This window comes from Xenopus laevis, chromosome 1S (genome assembly GCF_017654675.1).
Source record: "Xenopus laevis strain J_2021 chromosome 1S, Xenopus_laevis_v10.1, whole genome shotgun sequence".
In the NCBI taxonomy this organism is placed as follows: domain Eukaryota; kingdom Metazoa; phylum Chordata; class Amphibia; order Anura; family Pipidae; genus Xenopus; species Xenopus laevis.
The window spans coordinates 141,436,286-141,449,591 of NC_054372.1; the positions used below are offsets into that span (position 1 = coordinate 141,436,286).

At 40.1% G+C, this 13,306-nt stretch overlaps 1 protein-coding gene across 2 annotated transcripts in view; it reads left to right on the forward strand.

The window, feature by feature from the left end:
* Positions 1 to 13,306, forward strand: part of gnaz.S (guanine nucleotide binding protein (G protein), alpha z polypeptide S homeolog) — a 74,055-nt gene that overhangs the window by 19,732 nt on the left and 41,017 nt on the right. For both annotated transcript variants that reach the window (XM_041580288.1, XM_018244086.2), the window contains exon 2: positions 6,957 to 8,298. In XM_041580288.1, coding sequence (XP_041436222.1) covers positions 7,576 to 8,298 — 723 coding nt within the window. In that variant the 5' untranslated portion in view covers positions 6,957 to 7,575. The remainder of the gene's footprint in view (positions 1 to 6,956; positions 8,299 to 13,306) is intronic.

A 13,306-nucleotide genomic window follows, 5' to 3' on the forward strand; every position in this document is an offset into this window, starting at 1 on the left:
TTTCTTCTGTATTATTATATATTTAAGGATTAAAGAAAGAGTCCCTCATCCTAACCTTTTTTTAATTTCATCAGCGCAAGCATTTTATAGCGAACTTTCGCTACCGTTTGTTTCTGCCAAGCAAAACTTTGTTAGTACACTTGTGCTTAGGTCAATTTGAATATGGTGGGTACATATAGGTCACATAGACATCTTTTAGAGATGTTGGTGCAAATGCTTGAAGTGGCCACTTATTATTAAAAATGTCAAAGGAAGCAAATTAAAGAAAAAAGAGATCATCTAATGCCCTAGACAATTTGTAATACTTACAACTTTTAAAAACAATCCCGCTTTAAAATATGAAAAAACGCCAGTCGGTTTTTATAATTTTTATGACATTTTGGCATACAGGATATGCTGTCACTGACATAAGATTGAGGAGGATGTAGCTTCATTTTATCATATCTCCAGGTCTAGAGAAGGAAAGAGGTAACGTTCTGTAAAATGTGCACTTTAGTGAATATGCGGAGTAACGATCATTCGCCTGAGGGCCCAAAACTTTTTTAGTGAATTGTCCTCTATTCCTGTTAGTGAATTGGTGATGTCCCTGCAGGTGGGATTTCTGGCAAATTTCGATAGCGACAGCCACTTTGTCCTTTAGTAAATCTGCCCCAGGGTTGGACAATTTGTAGGAAAAATGCTAGCTGAAGGAAGCACACTAAAAGCTATTTTAAAAAATGTAGTGAATTGTTTATTGTGTCAACCTTAGAGTACAGGAAAAAAAACTCAACAATCATCAAAATCAGTAAAATGCCTTTTTGGCATTTGGAAAATTTTAGTCAAAAAATTTTTTTTATTGCTTTTTCTCTGCATGAAATGTATAGTTTCATAGTTTTTTTGTACAATGTGGTGCTCAAGAGGCTACCTGTGCAGGTGAATGCAAAATCACTGTATTCAAATGTTTACAAACTATTAAGGAAACCTGTTGTTACTTTTCTGTACCAAATGGGGATGACTTCATTATAATAACGATAGAATTTTACTTGAGTTCAAATGTTATATATTAACAACAAACTCTCTGGAAAATTTAAGTTGGGGAGGGACATGAGACTGATATCAGGTTGATCCCAAGGGCCAAACAGTTGGATCACAATGACAAGGATAATGGTCATCAGAGCAAGTATTAGTGCTTTTCTGCTGACCATTGCGAATATTTTTTGAGCATTTCTGTAACATTTTTTTATAAACGTCATATTAGACTTTATGGTATTGTGCAATATTTTGTATAAATTGTTGAGAATAACAGAGTTTTAGAAGACATGTTGCAATTTGTGTTATAGGGCAGCGGTCCCCAACCTTTTTTGCACCACAGATCCTGTTTCAAACAAGACAATTTTTAGGAGGACGAGGGGGTTGGGATATAGATGCGTCGGTGCATTTTAGGCTTACCAAAAGAACTGTCCAAACAGTATTTTGGCCCTTATCACGATCAGTAGAAAGCTTCTTTGGCTTCGAATAGCTGTTGTCATGGCAATGGCTCATCAGGGAGCTGGGATTGCAGGTAATTAGGGATTTTTCGTTGTTTTTGCAGCAATTAAAAAAATGCAGCTGGGACCAGAGGCAGCCCAGTTCATCACAGCCTGCGGCCCACCACTGGTCCACATCCTGGTGGTTGGGGACCCCTGTTATAGGGCACTAATAATAAGATAAACCTTTCTTGACCCTAGGCTAGACCCTAAGCACAGAAAAAGACAATTTTTTGCCATGTAAACACAAAGGGGGTTATTTACTAAAACTCAAATTTTTCTCACATTATTGAAGAAAAAAAAAATCTGACCAAACTCCCAAACCCCGAATCCCCTTTGCTTATCAATATTTTTTCTCAAAAAATCAGGGCAAAAAAACATTGTGCAAAAATTCCAAAAGATGTCTACTGAAAAACTTGAATATTTTGGATTATCGAACAAAAACCAGTGCAACCAGCCCAAAACTTTTGAGAACCATGAATGCATAAAACATGTTCCAGGTAAAAGGGATCATCTGCCATTGACTTTTACATGATTCCAACAGGTTTTAGCTGGAGTATTTTCAGATATGAAAGCTGCAAGGTTTAATACATTTTGAAAACATTTGAGTTTCCCCTCTAAAAATTTGAGTTTTTCCCCCTTTAAAACACGACTAGAAAACTTTGAGTTTTAGTAAATAACCCCCATGGTCTGCACACACTTGCTGAAACTTGCAATCGTATATTCATCAATGTTGGAACTGCCTCATTCACAGCTCCATTCCACACTTACAGCTAAATAATGGTGGCCATATCCAGAGTTGATTGCTTATTGGCCTTCCAGGATTGTCTGACTGATATTTAGGTAAAAATAGTTCAGATTTCCCCTATCCCCATTCTTATTTGCGATTGCTATTGAACCACTGGCAGCTATTATTACAGCAGACCCTGAAATAATTGGTTGGAACGTAGGAATGCTCCAGGAGAGAATTCAGTTATACGCTGATGACTCCTTAATATACTTGTCAGATTGTAAAAACTCATTGGATAAACTGGTAATTCATCTTCAAGAATTTGGAGACCATTCGGGTTTGCAGGTCAATATGTCTAAATCAACCCTTTGCCTGATAGACGGCCAGGAGGTGAACGCGGTCCCCAACCGAAACTCACTGGAGTTAGCCTCAGAGTTTAAATACTTAGGAATTAAAGTATCTAGGCCAATATCTGCTTTCTGGTCTTTAAATGTACTACCTCTACTAGACATGGTGGAAGCTAAGTTTAGGCAATGGTCCGGGCTGCCTCTTAGTCCACAGGGACGTATTAGTTTAATCAAAATGACAATCCTCCCTAAAACCTTATATGTACTTACGCAGGCACCAATAGTACTCACCAAGGCCTTTTTCCGAAAACTGGACAGGCTGATGTGCCCTTTCATATGGGGGTCTGGTAGGACTCGGCTAAAACTTGACTCTCTTAAAAAAGCGACCGATAGTGGAGGAGCGGCTTTGCCGGACTTTGAGTTATATTATTTAGCTGCCCAATTAGCCCATGTCAAACCTTGGGCTCGTTTGGATGTGCAGTGCCCCTCCTCCCTATTGTTGATGGCTGTCCACAATCTAGCGCATCCATTGCTACACGTGCTTGTGAGACCCTCACTAGATAGGAAAAAATCCATATGTAGCCCCCTTATGCATTTAGCCCGTAAAGTGTGGGAGTGAGCACGAGCTGTATGCACTCATCAATTAAAACATCCAGATACTCCTATTTGGCATAACCCACAACTTCAGGAATTTGTATTGATACCGATGGGCCGGGCATGGGAAAGTAAAGGCATAAAGTTGTTGCACCATCTATTTCATAATAATGCTATTATACCATTTGAGCATCTCCAAAGGGACTTTGATATACCAGCCTCTCACTGGTTACATTATAGGCAGGCTCAACATGCATATTCTAAGGACCCATTTAAAATTGGGAAACCCCCTTTTTGCAGAATACTGGAACTGCAGGACAACCAGCATCTTATTTCCAATTTATATAAAGTTTTGCGATCCAGTAAATTTGATAAAACCAATGCTAGCTTATTCAGGGCCTGGCAATTAGACATCCCTTCACTTACAGATGAGGAATGGCTAGATGCCCTGGAGGCACCTGGATTTGTGTCCCCCAACACCAACCACAAAATGATACAGAGGTACATTCTGCATAGTAGGCAAACAGAATCACTGGCACACGTGGCAATTCAGGTGCCGGGTTACCCCGTGCTCTTTATTGTGCGGACGTGCAACGTTTCGGGGTGACAACCCCTTTATCAAGCATGCTTGATAAAGGGGTTGTCACCCCGAAACGTTGCACGTCCGCACAATAAAGAGCACGGGGTAACCCGGCACCTGAATTGCCACGTGTGCCAGTGATTCTGTTTGCCTAGTACGTATTCCTGGGGGTTGCCGTGCCCTCTACACTGTGCACCGGGCTCAAACTATCAAACTGTGAGGAGAGTGTGCGCTGCTTCATCCAAGTTCCTGCAAACATTCTGCATAGTGCCTATTTCACCCCGGTGAGATTGCACAGAATGAACTCCCAGAACCCCCCTACCTGTACTAGATGTACCTCAGAGATGGGAACGCTCAAACATATGTTTTGGGATTGTAGGAAACTACAGAAGTACTGGGAGGAAGTGTTTGCTACGTTAACAAATGTACTGGGGACCCCTCTAGTCCCTTCCCTTGAATAAGCCATATTGGGTGCCTGTGATGACTCCCAATTCAATAAGGATCAGTTAGTTATTATACGTCAGAGCCTATTCCATGCACGCAAATGCCTAACTCAACAGTGGAAGAATGTTGATCCCCCAACCCACCAGATGTGGATGGAACAAATGCTTAGCTTCATTAACTGTATGTCTTACCTATACACTAAAAGGGGATCATCTAACAAATTTGATAAGGTTTGGGGATCGTGGCCAGCCCCTTAGGCACGGCGATTGGATTGATCTATTGTGTATAAGGTATATGCTTGCAAATGGACAGTATGGATTACCGCATTCGGAAATCTTATCCGTATATACTATTGTTGGCAGATCATCATATTGTTGTTTTCTAGACAATGTTGACTATATGCACTTTCTCTTGTTTTTTTTTTTCTTTTTATTTCCCTTGCTGTTTTCTTTTCTTTTAATTACCACATTGTATAACTTTGTATGACTGGTATGAGAATGTCATGTGATATATCATCTACTACATTGTCAATTAACCCTCATATGTTGCATTCTTCGCTACATGTCATGCCTATTATCTTTTAATAAAGGTTATGATGTTAAAAAAAAAAATAGTTCAGATTTAAAAATCCATTCAGCGCATCATGTTATTGTGATCTTTGTCCAGTGGGCCTCTGTTGACAATAGTGTATGAAGTATTTTTGGAAACTGTAAGACAAACCTCTTTCTAGGCAACATGTGGAAATGCGTCTTTCAGATACAATCTGCAACAAATGAAAGATGTGTACTGTTTTTCTTTTGCTATCAAAGATTCCATTCTGTTGGGTAGAAAATGCCAACTGGTATAGTGATCTTTATAATATAAATAATTGCCTTTTGAGTTAAGGTTTTAATTTATTTTAAAAAGATAGTCCAGAGGATATTAACATTGAAAATAAACATTTTTTACTCTTCAAATTCATTCTAAAGTCTACTGTTCATAATGTACATAGACATTCCTTGAACAGTCTTGCTGTCTAACTTTCTAACTCAGCTAAGCACGTCCACATTGGGATTCAAAATAGGTTCTTGCATTATAAGCACACAAAGACCAAAGCAGCCCCCACCAGTCCAATTAATAGTGACTGTTTATTGCATCTTACAACAGCTCATCTGGTATTTGCCAGAATCTACAGATCCAGGGCTGCTTCTATGACTTCAGAATCACTGGACTTCTCACAGGGGTACGGTGTCCAGAGTGCAGTGCTGGCAGGACAAGGCAACCATGTTCTAATCTTCTTTAGAAAGTAAGTACAGGCAGGGCCAGAACTAGAGGTAGCAAAAGAAGCAAGGATTGCCAGGGGTGGTGTGCAATGGAATCGGCAGGACCCTGGGCACATACATATTCAGTCTACTCTAAAGGTCCCCATACACAGGTGGGCATATTGGGGAGAGATCACCAAACAAGCGTATCTCTCTGTGTATGGTCACCTTAACTCTGCAACCCTGTACATCTGATCAGAAGCTGCAGCAATTGTCAAGGAGATGCAAGCTTGGCCAAGTTGCTGAGCAGAGTGCCAAGATGGAGGTAGAGAATGGCCAAGCAATGGGGTGAAAGTTGTTTCTGAGCAGGGGTGGGCAGAGTGAGGGGGGGCCCTAATGTATTGACCCAGATGTGAGTACAGGGGCTCCTTTGTGGCCTGTGCCTTCCCAGTGTATCATATAGGCACACAAATGAGGGAGAAATGTAACTAAAGGGTTAATTTTAAAAAAAATGCTCGAAATAAAGAAAATGTAAAACCATACCCTTTTAGCAGCCTAGTTTGCAGAATAATATATTTATATTTCTGAGGGTCTTACTGGACTGCACTGTATAAGATATGAAACAAAGGCTGTAACAAAGATTAATAAAAAAAACAAAGAGACATAATGAAAGCAAATATTGGTTAACAATACATCATTTGTTTGCTGAAATGCAAAGCGCTGAAAAGCCCTGTTTGTCTTTTAGGTTGAAAATGTGTTTGTCATACACTTTCTGACAAAAAAATTATTTTGCTTAGAAAGAAAATATGTGACTGGGAAGGGTGTGAGAAAGATTGTATATTAGACACAGCACATGCATATGTACATCTGTGTAGAAGTCCAGTATGCTCTATTTCCCTCTGATCACAGTGCCTTAATTGATCTCCTTGGCCACAAGGCATGGCATAATACGACCCTTGGGGACGGCTTCCAGAGATTCTATTGTCTCTTACCAAAATCAATATTTCTTCCTTCTTACGTAATGTTCTTCCGATGATCGATAGTCACTGCAAAATGAAATATCTGTTGTTCCGGTGGAATGGATATACTAAGATACACACCCAGCAAACAGAGCATTATAAATATGGCTGCACAGAGGGCACTCTACAGTAGAGCTGGACAGGATAGGACAACAAAATAGTGTTGTGTGGTTAATAACAATAGCGACCAGATAAATATATTTTGTGTCCTTTCTGCTAAGGTTTAGAAATCTGCACAAACTTAACTTTGATCTAAACAAAAAAACACATAAGCTGGTGGTTGTAACTAACTGATGGATAGCAAGCAATTGCTTAACTACAGAGGAAGCAGACCCTGCGGCTGCAGGGGGGCCCAGGAGGAATAGGGGCCCCACAAGGCCCTAATTTATATACAATTCTAATAAATATTAATAAAACTGCTCAACCTCCAGACATTTTGGGGGGCCCACTGATAGCAAGTACATTGTACTGACGTGTGATTCTTTTTTTTCCTCAGACAGGTGCAGATCAGATTTGGATACTAGTCATTGCCAGGAGAAAAGCTAAAAGAATTTAAAATACATATATATGAAAGCGGAATAGAGCTGCCATATAACGGTCTCTTTCTCTCTAGACCTGGATATCCAGCCTGAATCACCATGGCAACCAAAAAATACAATTAAAAAGGCAAGTGAGGCAGAAGCAGATGAGTAGGTCGCTCCTTACCTCTCTGGACAGGAAGAAGTGAAATAATTATGCAGAGAAGACTCGTTAGTTTTGTGATGGATAAGGTCACACACTGGAGAATGAAAAAGCCCCATCATTAATAAAAAAGAAAAGAAAGAAAAGAAAAAGGAAGGAATGTGCCTGTGCTACCTCCATGAATCCGGAGTGCCATGACATATGCTGAGAAGACAATCTTTTTGCAGCTACGTTTCTCCATTTCTTCACACCCCTGATGGAAACGCCATATTTGTACTTTCCTTGTGGCCCATCACATATTGGATGGTATCCTTTTTTCTGAACATAAGGCTAGGGAAAACAAGTGTCTCTCTCAGAAAGTGACAAGTAAAGAGAGGTTACATAAAGGGGGAAAAGTATAAATTTGTTCCTCTCTAGCAACAGCCTGCTATACCATGGGATGTCGTCAAAGTGCAGAGGAGAAAGAGGCAGCCCGGCGCTCTCGTAGGATTGACCGCCATCTGCGGTCTGAAAGCCAACGACAACGTCGGGAGATTAAGCTCCTCCTTCTGGGCACCAGCAATTCAGGCAAAAGTACAATTGTGAAGCAAATGAAAATTATCCACAGTGGGGGGTTTAACTTGGAGGCCTGCAAGGAGTACAAGCCCCTCATCATTTACAATGCCATTGACTCACTCACTCGTATCATCAGGGCCCTTGCTACTCTCAAGATTGAGTTTCATAACCCTGACAGAGCTTATGATGCAGTGCAACTCTTTGCATTGACTGGCCCAGCTGAGAGCAAGGGAGAAATCACATCGGAACTCTTAGGTGTCATGAAGCGGCTGTGGGCTGATCCTGGAGTGCAGGAGTGCTTCTCTCGATCCAATGAATATCACCTGGAGGACAATGCTGCCTACTACCTCAATGACCTGGAAAGAATAGCGGCCATTGAGTACATCCCTACTGTGGAGGATATTCTACGCTCACGAGACATGACCACTGGTATTGTAGAGAATAAGTTCACATTCAAAGAGCTCACTTTCAAGATGGTGGATGTTGGTGGCCAACGATCCGAGCGCAAGAAATGGATCCACTGTTTTGAAGGTGTCACCGCGATAATTTTCTGTGTGGAACTTAGCGGATACGACTTGAAACTGTATGAGGACAACCAAACTGTGAGTATGGGCAGAGAGTCTATGGAATGGTTAATATGGATATAAGCTTTATATTCATAAGAATCGCAATTTGCTTCCTTTCTTTGCTTGTTGGGCATCCTTCATACATTTGTGTGTTGTGTATTCTTATTTAACAGATTCGTTGTCTTGTATGTCTGATACAAATTTAAAGGCAAAATCACAGTATTGTGCCATAAGGCTGTTACTTTTAATGCATTAACTCTAAAGATAACAGAGGGTCACTGGATCAAACATCTTTGGATTTGGCTAAATGCCAAATCCTCCATAAAAGCTTTGGCAAACAGTGGAATCCAATTTTCTTTAAATTAAAGGTGTAAAACAATAAAAAAGTGTGCAAACTTCAGTTCAGTACAGAGGGTTCTTCCACCCAAAAACTATTTTTGCACAGTGGAAAATGAAATGTAGTATTTTCTGCACTTTTGGTTCTGACTCCTGAATCAAAGTTGTAAGCCATCTAATAAAAGTTCAATAGAGTAATACTGTGCTGAACCTCTGCTTTTAGTTTCAAATGTTATAGTTCGACTTAAAGGGCAAGGGCACAAGAAGTGGAGATCAGCCTGTAAAACGCAAATGCAGACATTTCCTGACCAATTTCCACTCTGTTCGTATAGCAGCATGCAGGCAGAAGCTGTACTTTTTAGTGCAGTTACTAAAAAGCCCAATCGGATTCGATCTGATTAATCGGATTCGATCTGATTAAAATATGCAAGCAGAGAGAAGGATTGGATATGCTTCAGCAGACCTTGCCCACAGGATAATGAGGAAGTTAGTTCAGCTATGCAGTGATACTCTGTGTGCCCCTTAAGAAAGGACACTTCTACAGAAGCCCTTCCATTAGTGATGATCTGCATGTCATTGATCCGATTTGCTGAATTGTGCCAACCAATTGTATCAACAACATGCAAATTAAAAGGTATGGAAGGACATATGAGGGAGTGCTTCAGTTTTTGTGGTGACTCAGCAGGGGGCAGGCTCAGATAAGCTAGAGCATTGATCCCCAACCAGTAGCTCGTGAGCAACATGTTGCTGTCCAACCCCTTGGATGTTGCTCGAAGTGTCCTCAAAGCAGGTGCTTATTTTTGAATTCCAAGCTTGGAATCAAGTTTTAATTGCATAAAAACTAAGTATAGTGCCAAGTAGAGCATCCTGTAGCCACACAGGGGCTACCCAATAGCCAATCACAGCCCTTATCTGGCACACCAAGAGACTTCTTAATGCTTGTGTTGCTCCCCAACTCTTTTTACATTTGAATGTGGCTCATGGTTAAAAAAGGTTGGGGACCCCTGAGAAGCAGTGGTAGATACCTTGAAAGCTCTTAACTTTTAAAAAACATTAGCAATTCAAAAAATGGTTTTAATGGCACAGATTTGGACATTTGTTAACATTACCTTTGGTGGAAAAAACACATGAAATAAATGTGTATGTCTTTGGGTAAGATGTCAGATATCAATTTTGCTTTGACTGTGGGGCCAATATTTATATTAGTTTCCCCATGAATACAGTTTTATTATAAGCTTGTGAGAATGTTATGTAGATGGAAAAAACTTTAGTTCTTATAAAGCAATGAATGGTTTATTAGACATTTAATCCATCTGGTGCCTATTAATTCAAGTAAAAACACTTTTTCTGTTTATCTTATTGAACAGACTTTGCTCTTGTAGTTCTTAGAGCCATTTTGACAACACTTTTTTCATAAACTAAGAAGAAAATATATATTAGCCAATTTGTTGAAAATTGTGTATTGTGTGTTTTCTGATGAGGAAACAAAGTTTCTTCGCCTATTTTTTTCTTGGCAACTACGGCCTTTCATACAGAAATATGTTCAGGCAGTTAAGTAATATTTGGCTGAACTGCCCAAACATTACTGCATGTTGGATGTCTATTGGGGAGATTGTCAGACAATATTAAGTTAAAGGGACTTTATTATTTTCTCTCTACACCAGATGACCAGACCGATTATATTAAACACAACCCTGGATCCATGATCAAACATTACAGAAATCTGCCTACTAATCTACCTTAGTAAATACTTGCTGCAAACTTTACCCACTCATAGATATCACGTTTTCTTTACTCTTTCATATTTTCTACAAAAAAAAAATACAAATTGATCTTACTTTGATGTAGAAGTAAGTTAGCAAACCCATTAATATAAAGTCATTAGTGAGCAACAATGTGCACAGCATGTTAGTGTGGCAAAGGTTGGGATTATTCTGTTTCAGCAGAATGTCAGGAAATCAATGACCTCTGTGAAGGTCTGTACCAAGGACAGAACCCTGGGGCAGAAAGTAAATGTTACTACTGACGCAGCCTCTGTGTCTGTTCTTTGTTGCTTGTTAAAGCATTTGCTGATACAGTACATGTATAATTTTACCATAGTAATCTTTTATGCTTGGTAGTGGCAGCTTCACATATACAGCTGCTTTATAACAGGCACAGCCTCACAAGTAAGATTTATCATATCATGGCGCTGTAAGAATTCAAATTTGACTATGCGCCACCTAAAATCTGCCGAATTGCTGTTTAAGTCAATGGAAGAGGTCCAGGGGACAATTTGGAGTTGTTTGTAGCCTTCCTGACATTCGAGTTTTTTTCGGAGAAAAAAATTGAATCGAGTTTGATCGAATTTGAGGTCGTTTAAATTTGTCAAATTTCGAATTCATTCGAATTTAAAAAAAACTCACATGAATATGAAATTTGACCCTTGATAAAAGTGCCTCCCCATGTCTTTGCAGTGTCATTTAGGTCAGTCTGAATCTGTGTACAATGACATGAACTATACACAGGATAAATGGAATGCAGCTGCAGCAATCTCAGTGTACCTTTGAATTTTACCTTACTGCGCTTATTGACAATAGATGCACAGCAAACATAATGTTACTGTCATCGTTCAGGCAGTCTGCAATTTACAGCACTTAACCATTCAAATGACAGGTAACCTAAATAAATACAGGGGTTTGGCACCTTTGCTATACACTTGAGTGGTGCAAGATTATTGTTTTATAATACAGAATAGTCATGAATATCCTGTAAATGATATCCTTATAAATGGTACTTGGGAATCAGTTATAATTGGAGCTCAGTGATGTAATTTCAGTTACATGACTCACAGAAAGTTGTGTATTCTAATAAATTACGCACCCCCTGTTGAAAAATATAAGGATATTAGAAGCCACCATACAGTTTTATGACCTATATAAATGCTAGAGGATAGCTATGGAATATCCTTATATTTTACAATATGGGGTACTTTTTTACTATATAACAAAATATGATTTGGTCCCCCACCCAAGGCACCTTGTTGCAGTTATTAAAAGCCTATGGGTGTCCACTATTCGGCTATTCGGCTAATACAATATGATGTTTTTTTGCCTCTGCCCTTAGTTGGAGTGCAGTACAGCGGTCACATCAGTAGTAATGTACAGGAAACACATTGGCTAAAGTACAGCTAATGCTGGCAGGAGAGGTCCACATGTCCAAACTAAATCTTCATGTATTGAGTAAAGAATGAACCGTGGAGCACAAAACAAAAATGACATGCATGCTGAACATTGACTGTTTGTTAATAAAATATACAAAAAAATGGGGGTGTTGGGGGCACTCAAATCCTAAATTAAAATATGTTGAAGTACAATGGAAGTGCTACTGATTTGGCCAATTAATCAATGTACATTCCCTGGTCAGGTTCGGGAGACATTTATTGCAAGTAATGCTACTATGCAGAGGTACAAGCCTTTTTATACTATGACCAGAGGTAAACAAATTAGGGACCACCGTATGGGGTTTTTGACGTGGTATGGTGGATTATCAACTTTATGATCATAACTTTGTAACTAAAAACCCCTGTTTTTGTAAACACATACATTTGCATATCTACTGAATTATTTATGAGACAGGGGACCAGGGAATGTGCAATGATCAATTGGCCAAATCAGTAGCACTTCCATATTTAAACTTATTTTAACTTAGCCTTTGAGTGCTCCCACAACCCCACTTTTTTGTATATTGTTTGTTAATACATAGCCAAAGCGGAGCATGATTTTTGTGTGCACCTCGGGTTGATCCAATTAACTTTTTTACCTTTTATCCCTATTGTGGCTGGATTGCTCTCACCAGACAACACAAAACTATATTGCCCTTCCTTATGTGCACTTCCTTTAGATATCTTTTAGCACTCACCAACTTTGTGTGAGAGTTTGAATCAAGGAAGCAGCGGGGATACTCAGTGAAGTGGCATGGTATTAATAAAAGCCTCTCCAAGTGCTTTTAAATCGCTTTTGATGTCAAAACCAGGGCCTGGGCAACCACACACACACACAACCACACACAACCACACACATGTCCCTGCTCCCCAGCCTGCTCAGTCCTTTCTATTATTAGCAGTATGCTAGCTGTATCCTCAGGGTTGGACTGGGGGGCCCAGGGCCCACCAGGGCTTCTGCCTCAGGACCCCCCCTGGGGCTGCTGCTTCAGGGCCTCCGGTCCGGCAACCCCACCATCTCGCATGTGTGCACGCATGTCAGCACGCACTTGCACATGCACATCAGCGCACGTTAGCATGCATCAGCACGTACACTCACACTGATTTTTTGGTCTAGCCAGGAAGAAAACCAGGGTTTTTCCCGGTGTCCCCCACGGCCCAGTCTGACCCTGTGTATCCTAAAAACTTTCTAAAGCTGGCCATAGATGTAAAGATTTTTAAAAGATCTGATCGTCATCGTGAGACCACGATTATCTTGAAACGATCATACGAATTGTCCATCAACTAAAAAGACCATTTGCCCCCCACTGCAACACACCAACCTGGCCCACTAAAACAATGGACTGAAGCTCTAGGGCTATTAGACATCTGGAGGCTTAAAAACCCCATGGGACGACAATTTTCCTGTCATACGGTGGGGAAGCATACCTTGTCACGGTTAGATATGGCCATTGCATCTCCAGATTTTACACAGTGGGTGAAAGACACCAGTTACCTCCCGAGAGC